General features: G+C 39.4%; 1 protein-coding gene across 1 annotated transcript; it reads left to right on the plus strand.

The window, feature by feature from the left end:
* The first annotated feature begins 4,017 nt into the window (after nt 1-4,017).
* Nucleotides 4,018-11,605, plus strand: LOC109067348 (GTPase IMAP family member 8-like). The gene is made up of 6 exons (XM_019084308.2): nt 4,018-4,122; nt 4,248-4,363; nt 7,797-8,191; nt 8,305-8,907; nt 9,126-9,743; nt 9,894-11,605. The coding sequence occupies exons 1-6, from the start codon at nt 4,018-4,020 to the stop codon at nt 10,661-10,663; spliced, it is 2,607 nt and encodes an 868-aa protein (XP_018939853.2). The 3' UTR covers nt 10,664-11,605.
* The last annotated feature ends 5,368 nt before the right edge of the window (nt 11,606-16,973 follow it).

Below are 16,973 nucleotides of genomic sequence, written 5' to 3' on the forward strand. Positions count from 1 at the left end.
ATTATAGTATTCAGTACACTAACTTATACTACAGTATGCTGTAGTATAATTAGTGTAGTTAATACTATAATATACTACAGTATCCTATAATTTACTGCAGTTTACTATAGTAAATACTATAGAGTTTACTATAGTAAATATTAAAGTTCACTACAGTATTTTTTTTTTCATGTGGGGTGGCTGGAAGTCAGTTGTAGTTCTTGTTTCTCTTTCCTTCAGGGATTCTGCTTGTTTGCAGTAGGCGCAATGGCATGCACAGGGGAGGTGCCCCAGAACACTCAGACAACAAAATTCTAATCATTATTAAAAAACAACAGTTGACTAATCTCATGATTTTATGGTTTTTATACACATGTTGGGACTTTTTATATAACTATCTCATTATCTTTAATACTGCTTCAGTGTTCTTTTAACACCCTGTGCGCCTAGTCCATATGTACATGGATATTTTATAAATGCATGCCAAACCAACAGCCATGTTGGCCAGTCAGAAGCCTGAAAAGAGAGTGCACTCCGACATCACAAGCCAAAATCTCCGGTTTCACCAGCTACATGACAACAAGGCAAACAGGATTTCTGCAAATCTTCACCCCTGCGGGAGTTTTCAAAAATGTTCGGTTTCAGTGACCTGATACTGCGTTTGAAAATGGACAAATGGCCATACCACATAGAAAAAGCTGTGGTTTTGAAAATACCGTTATCCAGGGACATGCAAAGGGTCGGGGCAGGCAGCAAACAATCAGTCGTCAATGAAACAATAGCAAGAGTTCAGTGTAGGCAGCAGGCAATCGGGAGGAGAAAAACAGTCCAAGGTAATGCACAGAGAGGCCAGACACGGAAAGAAATTCTTCGCAATGAGGGAGAGTCTGAGAGCTGTTTAAATAATCCACTAATGTGAGTGAAGTGCAGGAGCAATCAGAGCCAGGTATGTGAGTGTATGTGTGTGTGTGTGTGTGTGTGTAGTCCGGATTGGAGTTCAAAACTCAGGAGAGAGCTCCCTCTGGTGGTGAGCAGGAAGCACAGCGGGAGTCTTGTTTGTGACAGAGCAAGGAGACAGACAACACCAAGGTCTTCCGCGTGGTCGAGGGGCCGGCTTATATGGGTGCATCCTATGAAACTCATTGATGAGTGTAGGGTCGAGGATGTCCTTAGCATTGACCCAGGAACGCTCCTCCAGACCGTAACAGATTCTAACAGCATGTAGCAAGTGTGTGTGAGCTTGGTTCCAGATGTTCTCGCTCCTCTGGAGCCAGTCGTTGATAGCACTTACTTCAGTAGGTTGTCCTGACCATGGAAATAACAGTTATGGAAACCCATTATTCATTGAAATGGAGTTAGTCCAATTGAGGGTTTTTGTAGTGAATTTTGAGTGTACTCTGCCCACATGAGGTATCGGCTCCAGTCAGTCTGATTCTGTTGGTAGTATGATCTGAGGAATCGTGTGATCCCCTGATTGAGTCGTTCCGTCTGGCCATTTGATTTTGGATGATATCCTGAGGTGAGGCTGATGTTGACATTTAGTTTTTGAAACAAAAGTTGACCATAATCTGGAGGTGAATTGGGTACCTCAATCCGACACAGTGTGCTCAGGGAGACCATAGAAGTGAAACACAAAGTTACATAGAGATTCAGCCATTTCGAAAGCTGTTGGTAGTTTGGAGAGAGTAATTAAACGACAGGTCTTGGAAAAATGATTTACGTGAGTAATAGTGAGTATTGTGGTGTTGTTTTTGGACTAGGGGAGGTCAGTGATGAAGTCAATAGCCAGATGGCACCATGGTCAGTGGGGAACTGGTAAGGGGTGAAACAAGCCGGATGGTAGCTGTCTTGGAGATTTACTTTTGTTACAGGTGATGCAACCGTGGATAAAGTCTATAGTATCAAATGTCTATGTCTGTCCTCATGGTTTGTTCTGGAGGAGATGGAGAGTGGCCTTAATTCCAGGATGACCAGAGCTGAGCCCAGAGTGAACGTGTTTTTACAGAGTTCCTGAGGAACAAAGAACTTACCGGGAGGGCATTTGGGAGGGGAGAGTTCTTGTGAATTGGCCTGTTCAAGCTCTGTCATGATGTCCCATTGGACGGAAGCCACAATTAATGATTCAGGGAAAAGGCTTTCTTCAGAGTTACCGGGATCTAGACAGTCATGTTGACGTGAAAAAGCATCAGCCTTGGCACTCCTGGAACCGGGTCGATTTGTGACAGAGAAATCGAAGCGTGTAAAGAACAACGCCCATCGGCCTGTCTGGGGTTTAGAATTTTAGCAGATCGTAGATATTCAAGATTTTTGTGATCCCTCAGGACAATGAAGGAGTGCTTTGATACTTCTAGTCAGTGTCGCCATTCCTCCATGGCTGCTTTCATAGTCAACATTCCCTGTTACCAACATCATAGTTTTGTTCGGCAGAACTGAGTTTGCAAGAAAAGTAGGCACAATGGTGAAGCTTAGGTGGATTACCATGCCGCTGTGAGAGGATGGCCCCGATGCCAGTATTTCAGGCGTCTACCTTGACTATCAACGGGATTTCAGGATCAGGGTGATGAAGAATGGGAGCAGACGTGAAGCGTGATTTGAGTTCCGTGAAGGCCTCTAATGCTGAGTTAGTCCATATGAGATGTGCAGAACTTCTTTTCATTACAGAGGTTAGAGGAGCAGCTACGGAACTTAAGTTTCTGATGAAGCGGTGGGAGAAATTTGCAAATCCTAAGAAACGTTGTAGTTCTTTTAACGTCACCGGTTGTGGCCAGTCAAGAACAGCTCTGACCTTTTTTTCCATCCATCGCCACTCCCTCCTGACTGATGATGTAACCGAGGAATGAGATGAATGACGTCTGGTGAAATTCACATTTCTCAGCTTTGGCATATAGTTTATGGTCAATGAGTCTTTGTAAAACTGACCTCACATATTGTTGTACGTGTTCCTCATATGTGTTGGAGTAGACAAGGATGTCATCGATGTAAACGATTACCCAACGGTCCAGCATGTCCCAGAAGACGTCATTGAGGAATGATTGAAACACAGAAGGACTGTTAGGAAGGCCAAAAGGCATAGCAGAATATTTATAGTGCCCAGTACAGGTGGAGAAGGCTGTCTTCCATTCATCACCCTCTCTGATGCAGATAAGATTGTAAGCACTGCGGAGATCTAACTTGGAGAAGTAGTTGGCTTTGCGAAGTTGTTCCAAGGCAGTTGGTATTAGGAGTAATGGGTATCAGAATTTAACAGTTATGTCATTGAGACCCCAGTAATCAATGCATGGATGTAGACCTCCATCCTTTTTATTAACAAAGAAGAATCCTGCTGATGCAGGTGAGGTTGACAGTCTGATGAATCCCTTAGAAAGTTCCTTGTTGATACATTTCTTCATAGCCTCTGACTTGGGTTGAGACAAGGGAAAGATACGGCCTTTGGGTGGTGTTGCACCTGGTAGTAGGTCAATAACGCAGTCGCTAGAATGGTAAGGAGGTAGTTCTGATGCCTTGAATTTACTGAAGGCCTCAACGAGGTCGGTGTACTCTGAGGGAAGTGTAGATGAGTGTGCTGATTCATCCGTGAGCTTGACGGCTTGAACTGAGATTGCTGGCTTGTAGCTCAGACACTTGGCTTGACATGAAGGATCACACTGAATGATCCGACCCTCCTTCCAGGAGATGAGTGGGTCATGTTGTCGTAACCAGGGAAGTCCGAGAATTTCCGGATTATGTGGTGAAGTGATGATGTAGAAACGAATGCTCTCCATGTGAAGGGTCCCGGTCTCCAAACACGGTGGTGTGCATGACCCTTCCCTCACCAAGAGGATGTCCATCTAGCGCCTCCACTGCCAGCAGAGAACTGCAAGGGATTAGAGGAATGTTATGTTGTAGAGCAAATTCATGTGACATGAAATTCCCCGCTGCCCCTGATTCCAGTAGTGCTGAAGTAGATATGTTATTTCCCTCTATGGATAGTGTTATGGGTACTTTTATGCATATACTGGAGTGATGTGCCTGAATGCATGGACTCACCGCAGAGGAATTATGAAGAGGCGGTCGTGTGGGACAGGAAGCCCGGAGATGGCCAGCTTGGCTGCAATAGAGACAAAGACGTTGAGTGATTCGGTGCTCTCGCTCCTCTGGAGACAGGTGAGTGTATCTGAGCTGCATGGGTTCCACAGAAGAGGAAGACAAAGAAGTGATTGGAATAGGATGACTGGTGGGTATCGTTCTGGTAGGGCGACAAGAACTAATCAATTTGTCAATTTGAATAGGTTGAATTGGTTGAGTGTTCTCCCCCTCGTCCCTGCACGCCAGTTCAGATTGTAGTTCTAGGCTGTGTTCCTGGCGGAAGAGCAGTTTTTCAACCCAATCAGTCTGAGCGGCGAGGGTGCGAAATGATAAGGCATACTCAGCTGCGCTATTTCTGCCCTGACATAAGGCGAGCAATTGTTCATCAGCATCTTTACCTTCCTCAGGATGTTCAAATATTTCTTGGAAGTGTCGGAGAAAAGTGCTAAATGAGGGGAAAGCTGATCCATCCTCCCTCCATACTGCCGTGGCCCACTCTAAAGCCTTACCAGTTAGTAGTGAACATACAAAGGAAATCTTGCTGATATCAGTGGTATACATCGCAGGCTGTTGGTTGATGAACAAGGAGCATTGCAACAGAAATCCCTAACACTTCATGGGGTTTCCATTGAATTTTTCTGGAAGAGCCAGGTGAGGATTATTCGAGGGAGTGGAAGGGGATGACGTGTTCATGCTCGGCTGACTAAGCGCTGAATCCGGAGATGAAAGACGAATACTCCGAAGCGCATTAACAAGCTCCTTCGATAGTGTCGTCAGTCGAGCCAGCTGGTGTTGATGAGCAGCGAGTTGATTCGCCTGAGCTGATATTTCCATGGTAAGTTGAGCCAGAGCTGCTGGATCATGTAATGGCGAAGTCTTCTGTAACGAGGCATCAACAGAGTGAGGATCCATCTGCAGCTTTGTTGAAATCGTAGTAAACAGGCAAGATCAAACACCAGCAAACACAACAGAGGAGAGAAGCTTTGTTGAATTCGTAGTAAACAGGCAAAGGGTCGGGGCAGGCAGCAAACAATCAGTCGTCAATGAAACAATAGCAAGAGTTCGTGGCAGGCGGCAGGCAATTAGGAGGAGAAAAACAGTCCAAGTTAATGCACAGAGAGGCCAGACACAGAAACAACCGCTCAGAAATATACACCGGGGCAATACAAGACTTCGCAATGAGGGAGAGTCTGAGAGCTGTTTAAATAGTCCATTAATGTGAGTCAGGTGCAGGAGCAATCAGGGCCAGGTACATGAGCGTGTGTGCGTGTAGTCCGGATTGAAGTTTAAAATTCGGGAGAGAGCTCCTTCTAGTGGTGAGCGGGAGGCACAGCGTGAGTCTCGTTTGTGACGAGTCAGGTGCAGGAGTGGACAAAAATAAACACCCCACAGTGTTCCTAAATGCATAACTGCCAGTCAGCTTGGAGGTTCTTGAGACTCCAGCAGCTTTAAATACCTTAAATAGTTTGCTGCTAAAAAGTTTTTAAATCTGACTTTTTAATACAATTAATTTGTTTTGCAAAAACTTTCCTTGATTCGCCTTTATCCGAGTTCTGTGCTCTAAATCACAAATATTTTGACAGTTCAGTTATCTCTATTCAGTTTTCTCAAATTATCAGTTGCTTTTAATCCTTTTGCAAGACACTACACAATTTCATGCTTTTCATTTTTTGAGAAAGATCTTTCTTCCTCTAAATATTGCATGAAAACTGTGAGTTGTTTAATGAGGAACAACCACATAGGTTTTTCATTTACCTAAGAAGACCTGGAAAACTATTTTACAAACATGTTTGAGATTAATAACTATAAAACAACTTTTTTTGAAAACAAACACTTTCTTTGAAAATCTGAATGTTTATTATACTACAATCCTACTGATATGTGATTTGCATAATAATTTGGAACACTGTGCAGTTTCAGTAGTCTGAATGTAGCACAGCTGCTTTCAAGCTTTATCAGATTTGCAGGTTTTTAAATACATTGTGGGGATTTTTTTATGTACACACAGAAATATAGAATCAACATATGAATCACAACAATAGCGACATGTGCCGCAATGTATGCTGGGAGTCATGAGTTTTACACAATGGTGGCTTGCAGCGTGCATTTCAGCATGAAATATGTTACCATTGTTTAGATTTATATGCTGACTCTGTATGTCTCTGTTTAGTTTTAAAAAAAGTCCCAACATGTGTATAAAAACCATAAAATCATGAGATTAGTCAACTGTTGTTTTTTAATAATGATTAGAATTTTGTTGTCTGAGTGTTCTGGGGGCATCGTAACATGACACTTTCACTTTTGAGATTAAAGTGGGCTTGAGCCCCCCGGCACCTCCCCTGTGCATGCCACTGCACCTACTGCAAATTAGCAGAATCCCTGAAGGAAAGAAAACAAGAACTACAACTGACTTTCAGCCACAGCCTTAGATTAAATCAACTGAAGATAAAAGAAGTCATTAATTCTCTCAAGATAAGATGGTGTTTATCTGATGTTGGATCATGGCTGACACATTACACATGAAAAGAAATTCAGATTGAAAGGTTGTTTGACAATATGGTTTATTTTTGTAATTCCAACTGTAATGTGAAGTTTTAAACCTCAAAATACCCCACAGATCAACTTCTTATAACTTTGTTTTAAGTTGCCGACTTTTATGGTAATGTGCCAAACGGTGCTTTAGGGTATGTGCCAAACGTGCTGTTTTTGTGTCTGTCCCTTTAAATGCAAATGAGCTGGTGCTCCCACCCCCCTTTTCAGAAGAGGGCGGAGCTTCAGAGTCCAGCACACCAGCAACACACAACAGAAACTCTCAAGCGATCGACTCACATTGCTTTCATATGCATTTATTAACTACCACATTCCTATTTACGATCGCTCTCATAGCACGTGAAACACAACTGTGTTCAAACACCTTATAAAAGTGATTTTTGCATAATCGGTCCCCTTTAAACCCCGCCCCTTTCTAACAATCCCCCGTTAGCTCGCATTCAGACCCGCCTCTTTTGAGAGACATGCCCACTTATCAACATCCAATCAACGACTGACAGATAGAACCAAGTTCCCGCCCCTAATTATTTCTTTGTCAATAATCCATTCACTCAGATGTATTTCACCAGAAGGATGAAAAGATGTCGCTACATACCTTAAATATGTTTTGATTTGCTGAGTTTTTCACACAGCATTTAATTTCCGTGTGGACAGAGAGTTTACTTGGTCACAGTTCACCTGGTTAGGACAAGAATCTAGTTTGTTTGCTTCTGAGCACTAAACAAAAATAAAAGATCTTGCACAAACAATATGTGAGCTGTGTTTCATGAAGTTTTACACTTTTGACTAAATCTTTTGTCCCTGCAAAACTTCTTTACAGTTTTGATAATGTGACTGTACCTTAACACCAGCCAACACTCCTGGTTTTCTGCTAGTTCTTCCTATTTTTGTGTGCAGCGTGCTTCACTGAATGAACTGTGTTAAGTGCAATCACTGTCCTTGAGCAAGGAATCCAATCTCAGATTACTCCAGGATGATCTTCACCATAATAAATGCATAAAAGCATCCACTAAATGACTAGTATATGTCGCATGAATATCATCTCAGGTTACTCCAGGATGATTTTCATCTTGTAACGGGTGGCGTCTTGGAGGAGGAGCGAAGCATCCTGGCCCTGACCTCCAGTCCCTGGATCCCTCAGCTCCAGCACTCTTTCCAGGACCAGGACCACGTCTATCTGGTGAGTGACCGCTTTATCCCAGATGTATTGAAAAGTCTGCTCCTGGTCCTCATGCGTTTCTGGTGGTCATCAGACTGTGTGTAAAATACACAGCGGAGGAGAAAAACACAGTGAAATGGATTCAGGAGAACTTTGGAAAAAAAGCTGCTCATTATACCATCATTCTGTTCACTCACGCTGATGATCTAGATGGAAAACCATTAGATGAGTATATCACTGAAAGTGACGACCTTCAGGCGCTTGTTTTTAAGTGCAGTGGCAGATTTCACTCTTTCAACAATAAGGACAGGACAAACCGTGATCAGGTCACTGAACTGTTGAGAAAGATAGAGAACATGGTGGAGGCGAATGGACAACAGCACTACACTAATGATATGTACCAGGAAGCTCAGAGAAAGATAAACATAGAACAATTCTGTGAGTGTGTTTGTTTTATCATTAAAATGTTAAAAACATTAAACATCAGTGCAAGATTTATTTCAACCATCTGGATTGTAATTGCTTTGTTTTTATGACATTTTCATGTGCAGGGTTTGAGAAACCTAGAATTGTTCTGCTTGGAAAAACTGGATCAGGAAAGACAAAAACAAGAAAAAACATTGTGGGCAGAGAGAGAAATAATTCACCAAATTCTGCTACTGAAACTTGTGAACAAAAAGAAGCATGTGTGGCTGGAAAGAGCATGAGAATAATCGACACTCCAGGACTAATTGATGCATCAGAAGAGAAGATAAAGGATGAAATAGAGAAGCTTGTCAGTATGTCTCATTCTGGTCCTCATGTGTTTCTGCTGGTGATTAAATTGGGGAGGTTTATAGATGAGGATAAAAACATAATAAAATGGATTCAGAAGAACTTTGGAGAAGATGTTTTACATCACACCATCATTCTATTCACTCACGCTGATCAGCTGAAGGGAAAATCATTAGATGAGTACATCAGAGACACTCCAGATCTACAAGAATTTACCAAGGGTTTTGGTGGCAGATTTCACTCATTTAATAATGAAAATATGGAGAACCGCGATCAGGTCTCTGAACTGCTGAAGAATATTGAGAAGATGGTGGAGAGAAATGAATGGAGGTACTACACCAGTCAGATGATCTCAAAAGCTCAGAGAAGGAAGCTGTTCTGTAAGTGTGTTTGTGTGTCCTACTGTGTCTGAAACATTTTATCATCATAATATAAACAGCACTGAAAGAATAAAATCTATTAGTGTTGCTCACTGTTCTACAACAGTTTGATTAGTCTTTGATGTTGTATTGATATAATTTCATCTTTAGTTGGTTATTTTGTTTCATTTAGTTTTTTAGATTTTAATCTTTGTTTTAATTGTCATTTTGACATTCAGGGTCTGGGAAACCGAGGTTTGTGCTGCTGGGTAAAACTAGATCTGGAAAGAGCACCACAGGAAACACCATTGTGGGTCAAGACCGTTTTATGAGGAGAAATTCAACAGATTTTGCTACTAAATCTTCCAAACTACATAAAGCATATGTGGATGGAAAGAGAATGAAAATAATTGACACTCCAGGGTTTATTGATGCACCACAAAAAAATAAGAATGAAATAGTGAAGTTTGTCGAGCAGTCTGCTCCTGGTCCTCATGTATTTCTGCTGGTCCTCAGACTTGATGTGAGATTGACAGAAAAGGAGAAAAACATAGTGAGATGGATTCAGGAGAACTTTGGAGTAGAAGCTGCACGTTACACTATTGTTTTATTCACTCATGATGATGCACTAGAAGGGAATCCATTAGAAGAGCATATTAGAGAAAATAATGATCTCCAGGCTCTTGTTAATTATTGTGGTGGCAGATATCACTCATTCAACAATAAAGACATGGCAAACCACTCTCAGGTCCCAAAACTGCTGGAGAAGATTGAGGAGATGATGGAGAGAAATGAAGGAGAGCACAACACTGAGATGAATCAGGATGCTCAGATGATACTAGACAGATCACACTTCTGTAAGTTTGATTGTGTCTTTCTGTGTATTTAAAACATAATATCACTGTTATGTATTGTACCATTAAATATACTTAGTTTACTTTTTTAATTCAGTAATGTTTTACTGTCTTGATTGTAATCACCATTTTATTTGACATTCTGATTGACAGGGTCAGAGAATCCTCGGATTGTATTGCTGGGTAAAACTGGATCAGGAAAGACCAGTGCAGTTGAAACCATTGTGGGCAGAGAGAGTTTTACTAAAACCTGTAAGCTACAAGAAGCATGTGTGGCTGAAAAGAATGTGACAATAATCGACACTCCAGGACTGACTGACGCATCAGAGAAGATAAAGAATGAAATTAAGAAGTTTGTCAGCAAGTCTGTTCCTAGTCCTCTTGTGTTTCTGCTGGTCATCAGACTGGACGAGATATTCACAGATGAAGAGACAAACAAAGTGAATTCATGGATTCAGGAGAACTTTGGAGAAGTTGCTGCACGTCACACTATCATTCTGTTCACTCATGTGGATCATCTGAGCGGTAAATCAGTAGTTAAGTATATTAGTGAGAGAAGGTTTTTACAGTCACTAATTGATAGCTGCAGTGGCAGATTTCACTCATTCAACAATCAGAACAGAAATGACCAAAATCAGGTCATAGAACTGCTGAAGATTGCAGAAAAAATGGCAGAGGGAAATGAATTAGAGGACGAAACAAATGAGAAATGTCGAGGATTTGTCAAAAATGGAATTCGTAGACTACGTAATATTGCAATAGGAGCTGGAACCACAGGAACAGTAGCCATAGTAGCAGGAGGCATTGCACTGGGAGTAACAGAGGTGGTCTTAGCACCAGCACTAGGAGTTACAGTTGGAATTGTAGCTGTAGTTGGAGCAGTTGTAGCTGGAGGACTAGCGATCTATAAAAGGTTTGCTTAAAAAGATTAGGATGTGTGAAGAATTTTATAAAATGTTTAATTGCGTAATATGATGTAAAATGATGCATCAAGGGAACAATTCTCATTCTGACCGTCTCTTATTCTTTCACAGTGTTTCATAGTTATGTGGTGATATACTGTGTGTCCTTTGCTGCCAGCCCAGATATCCCCTAAGTCTGAGGCTGGTATACATGCTTTTTCTATTTGTAATTGTCACTGAGGCTGTGGATAGATTATACATTATATAACATTATATAAGATCAAAAGGGTAATTTTTACAAAGTAGACTTGGTCATGATTAAATCTTCAGTATTTAATAGTAATGGTAGTTCAATATTCAGTAATAATTGAATCAGAGGGCTTAATTTTATTTTGTACATAAATTTAAAAAATAATTAATTTTATTTACATAATAAAGGTAAATAAGAGTTTTGACCTTTAATGTGATAATGATAAATGTGACCTGTGGCTGGCAAAATGAGTCGGAATGCACACAGGCTAATTTTGAGCAACAGCTAGGCAAAAAAAGTGTCAAATTTGATTTTTCACACACAAAAAAAAAGGTTAATTAAGCCCTTGTCTGGCAATCCCATTGCTCCAAATAGTAATTAAACATCTAAAATTAACTTTATTTGTATATTTTCTGAGAGGAGTGCCTATTTATCTGTTCTCCTGCTGACTTACATTCGATGCATGCTATCCCAACATATACACATATAACAGATTATGTTTGCATGAATTTTTAAATACTGTAATTCTGTGTATATCTTTAAATGAAAGTTTGGTTAGCTGGTGGGAAAAAACATCTTATGTGGAACATATTGGGGCAGTCGTGGCCTAATGGATAGAGAGTTGAACTTGTAATTCAAAGGTTGCGGGTTCGAGTCTCAGGTCCAGCAGAGATTGTAGGTGGGGGGAGTGAATTTCCAGTGTTCTCTTCCACCCTCAATACCATGACTGAGGTGAGACCTTTGAGCAAGGCACCGATCCCCCAACTGCTCCGTGTGTGTGCTTGATTTGACTTCTTGATTTTGTTTTTGTGTGTTTGGTTGTGTGTGATGTGTTTGTGAAATTCCGAGTATGGGTTACCATACTTGGCCACACGTCACGTCCTTTCCTATTAGATCTGTAAAACAGTAGGCCTTAATAAATAGGCTGCCTGTCGCATTAATGTTAATCTTACAATAAAAGAAAAGAGGGAATCACTCACTGCTCTAGTTCTATTAATCAATTTATTTGTAATGAACATATTATAGTGATTTTTAGTTTTGATTGTTTTTCTTACATGAATGCTTTTGTTTAGATGTACAATGAAAAAGTAATGCACTATTTGTTTCTTTCTTATATTTGTTCTACTGTTTTTTTGCATCTGTTCTTAATTATAATAACAAAGATAATAAATAGCTATATTGTGATTATTAACAGTAATTGTTGTTAAGTAAAGAATTGGAGGACAAGATGCAACATTGCTAGGTGATTTTGCTTTGGAACCTTCAGAAGACTTTAACTCGATTGTTGTTTTTTCAAATGATTTTGTGAAAACAAATGAACTATTTCTTGAAAATTTGCTCATTGTGACTCATTTTGCCAGCACAGGTCACAAATGTACTCCAATCATCCTCCATGACATTTATTATTCACTTTGTTTTCATCTGTTATGAGCATTTTCAGTTTCATGTTTAAATAGTTTCAAATGTTGCTCTTTGTACTCAGATGACTATACTGCATGTTTGTGTTCAAATCAGCATGAAAATGTAGAATTTCACCACTGTAATTAATCAAAAGTTTTAATTTATATAATTGACTAACATGTTTAATTATGTGGCGGCTTTGAAAGCCAATAGTGTGTCAATTCCGGGAAATATGGTAACATCTAAATTAAATGATTTATTCAAGTCAAAACTATTATGTATTGTCACTAATTTAACCTAATTACATTAATGTATATACCAAAAACTAAATTTTAAGGCTTACATCAGGTAGAAAAGTATTTTTGTGTCATATTTTCTACATTAATTAAATAGGTTTGTGATGAACAAATGTGCTGTATGACTCTGTGTAACATTCGTTCACTCGTTTTTTGATTTAATATTGAAAGTAGAAAAATGAGATTGATTGGTCAGCTGAAGATCAAACCGTGCCATCATCAGTTCTTCAGCAGTTCCGTGAAGCAGAATAATAGTCCTCCACCGCTGCAGGTGTACAGATTCTTAATGCATTTATTGTAACTACATTTAATCTTTTTCTCATCATACAACCAGACAAATTAAATGGCTCGACACAACTCATACTGGAGCAGAGTCTTGACAGGGTTTTCTTCTGTGTAGACCAGCGGTTATAAAAGTGCCAGGGGGTCTGCAAAATAATTAGCTTTAGCCTGTTGTATTTTCAAGACTGTAAAGTCATTTTATTTAATCATGATCCATGTTTTGATTTATTCCAAAGTGACTTAAATAATTAATTTAATGTCAAATCTAAATGTAGACTTTTAAAAGTAGGCGCGTCAAGTATTTGCTGTGTATTGGTTCATGTTGTGGTGTGCGACAGAAAGATGTTCAAGGAGACCGAGGCGCGCTAAAGCTGTGCATACTGTTGTATCCTTTTGAGATATCAATTATAATCTATGGCCCAGCTGATGCAAAACATATAATTTAGATACACAGAAGAAAGCCCTGTCTAGGCTTTGCCCCAGTACGAGCCAGATCTTCGGCTAACCAAACAGCAGCAAGAGGCGTTTAATTCCCACCCATGTGTAGAAATTGAATATTCAAGCTGTTTATTCATTTTTTCTACCCCTGAATGAAAAACTAAAAATTAAGCTAAATTCTTGTTTTTAGTTTTGGGGGAAAAATGAAAAAACTAAATAGGAGCCGTTTTATAATTTTTCCACTTTCAATATTAAGTCAAAAAAATTAATGAACGAATGATACACAGATTTGTATGCCAACGTGTAATCACAATTTATCTCTGACGGGAGCCAGAAAATTTGTTGCTGGATGAAAGTATCGTTGAATGAGTGTCTAATAAATGGCTAAGACCTTAATGAATATTGGAGCCATTAGACAACATTATACCAGAAAATTTTAACCCTATTGAAATTGTTAGGATTTTAATTATTTTTATTTCTGTAAAACTTTATTAAAAATAATAATTTTTTATTATTACCTGGCAACCCTGTTGTAGAGCAGATGCTTTCAGTTTAGAATTGTAGCGTACGTTTTTCAACTGAATAAAAATTATTTTTATTTCTCTAAAAATGCCGCCCCCCCCACGCCCAACCCCCCAGATTAAAAATTATTTAGTTCAGTTGGAAAACACACTCTACAATTCTAAACTGAAAGCATCTGCTCTACAACAGGTGACAAAACTAGCCCAATGGCCAGTGGAAAACAGGCCAAATTAGCGCATTGACCATATCCCAAATATCTAATATACTGATCATAAACACTCAAAGGGTCTAGGCACTTCCTTCACAAAACTCAAGATCCAGCACAGTTTCATCATAGGTAGAATGCAAAATATTTCAGTAAAATTTTATTTATGCAATAATTCAAACCTTTATTCCATGGGGGAAAAATCAAGCCATGGTAACATTTTAAAAGTAGCCCAATTCAGTGTAAAAATGCAGACTTGGCAACCCTGCATCCAACACTGATTTTCGGTGAGATGTTATTTATGTTTATATTTTGATTTTTTAGAACTTTAATCCACGGGGAGAAAATCAACCCAGGGCAACCTTGCATCCATAGAATAAATTTTTGGGCCCCCCTTCCCTATTAATATATAATATTAATACCACCCCAGCAAAAAAATCAATCAAATTCATAATCTAGAAACCGTTACAGTGTTCTCTATCGCAGAAGTCATTCAGCTTGTATTTAGTTGTTGAAGATCAAATGTAGTTCTTAATTCGTTTATATAGTATAGAATACTATATGCACAATATCAGATTTGGATCGGTCTTGTCTGACCGATACCTGATCCAGCAGAAAATGACCATATCGGAGCCTTTGTGCATCCCTAATAAAAACAAGTTATAAGATGCTTCTTCTGCATCTTTCTGCAGGGAACCTTTTCATTGGTTGAGGTGGCCTTGTGGTGATTCCTGTAGGGGAAGGGCTGAATTGGCAGGTGCTCATGAGCTGAGAGAATAAAGAAGTGAAAGCTTCAGTGTTCGATCTGTCAGGAAGACTACAATTGACACGTCATTCATTCATACTAACAGGCCTTGCCAATCACTGCTTGACAACTGAAGTATTTAAGCACTGAACTCTCTGTTTCATTTTTCACAGTTGATCACTGCTTGACAACTGGAGTATATAAGCACTGAACTCTCTGTTTCAATTTTCGCATTTTCATAAAATTACTGACATATTTTAAATGTAACCTTCAGTGAATGATTGCACTAATTACATTACTTTCATTGCTTGAAAACTTTAGCCCTACTTTTTATAAAATTTTGGACATAATATAAATGTAACATTCTGTGAAAGTTGAGTAAATGACATCACTTTTAGCACAACGGAAAATGTAAAAAACTAGCAGGGTCTTTAAGTTCATGTCCGCTCTCAGTCCGAATTCTCATCGAGCTGTCTCGTCAATGCTCACGTCTCAATCACCAAATTATTTTTGCCTGAATTCTCACGTAAACTTTCATTGATGAGTCCGGGCCTGCTATAAAAATGACAGCTGCAGTACTCTTTCAGCATTCCGTCTTCATCACTACATCAGCCTACACCATGATAAGTATTCATATTGTTTTATGCACTTGTGGCAGTTGGGCGTAGAATTATCATTTTTGCAAGGTTGTTCACACACGTGTTTAAGACAAAGCACTTTGGTTTACGAAGTGCAAGTGAAACAACTATTTTGTTATGTGACATAATGAGCATTTATTATTATAGGCTTATGTAATATTTTATTCTGATAAAGACTGATACTGGCATTCTACCGTTTAGTGAAAATATCCTGTCTAGCACACCATTAAGCTATCTGTTGTCTTAATCTCATATTTTTGTCTTTATGTTCCTTCAGTTATGTTTTATTTGCATTTATTCTACTACAACAATCTCTGGATGGCTTGTACTGGAATGGGGCAAGTTTACGACTGTGAGTCTCTCTTGTTGTGTAGCTCATTTCTGCAAAGAGGTCCTCGCTGTCCATTTCTGCACAAATGTCCTCTGAATAGGAGTATGAATGAAAACAGTCACGTTTTTCTCACTACCGTCTCAAAATTAAAGTTACATTAAACTTTAATTTAATGTTAACAAATCTTAAGTTTGTTCAGTTTGAGAAATACACAGTTTTAGGTTTTCTTGATGCATAACATTATTGACTCAAATTAAGAATTTTCATCAAAATATTTCATTTTTCTTCAGCCACGGCTCATTAGGGCAGAGTCCCACCAAAATTTTCAGCCAAATTTTTTTATTTTAGCCATTGTCAGATTTTAAGACTGCTTCACTTATTTTTACGATTACTGTAAGTTAACCTTATTCCATATACCAAGACGATATAATCAGCTTCAGCTGCTGTATTAGTCTGCATCTGGTAAATAACTGTGACTTCCGGCCACTTTGACGCTCTCGCCGGCAGTGGTGTGAATGCACTGTAAGGTGTTGTTGTCAAATATAAAATGTTCTTATCTTTCTGCAAGGGTAATGTATCACAAGGTTTATCTCTGTCCTTGTTCCATGCATTCCCAGTATTTCTTTAACTTATATTTCATGCAATCTGGTTTCTCTGGTGAGTTAAGCTCGAGGATAGTTATATTTATTACAGTTCCGATGTTTATGCTTTTCTGAGCCTTTCTGTTTACTTAACTTTTACATTCACTTTACTAACCTAATGGTCACAATGCAGTCATCCACCGCTCATGAAATGTGCCTTTTCCTCTGATGAACACTGGTTGTGCCGCTCTTTTCATGTGGGTGTGTAGTGCTGCTTACACTATTCTCCTTAAATACTCCAGTATTGCTACCATTCATATACTTTAGCAGCCATATCACCCTGCAGCCCAAGACTGGTTGCCCACTGAAGCTAAGCAGGGTTGAGCTGGTCAGTACCTGGATGGGAGACACTATACTGTAACAAAGAGCCATCCTTCAGATGAGATGTTAAACTGAGGTCCTGACTCTATGTGGTCATTAAAAATCCCATGATGTCCTTCGAAAAAAAGAAGGGGTGTAACCCCGGCATCCTGGCCAAATTCGCCCATTGACCTCTGACCATCATGGCCTCCAAACCATCCCCATACACTGATTGGCTTCATCACTGTCTCCTCTACACCAGTAAGCTGGTGTGTGGTGGGC

The sequence above is a fragment of the Cyprinus carpio genome, chromosome B4, assembly GCF_018340385.1.
Source record: "Cyprinus carpio isolate SPL01 chromosome B4, ASM1834038v1, whole genome shotgun sequence".
Classification (NCBI taxonomy): domain Eukaryota; kingdom Metazoa; phylum Chordata; class Actinopteri; order Cypriniformes; family Cyprinidae; genus Cyprinus; species Cyprinus carpio.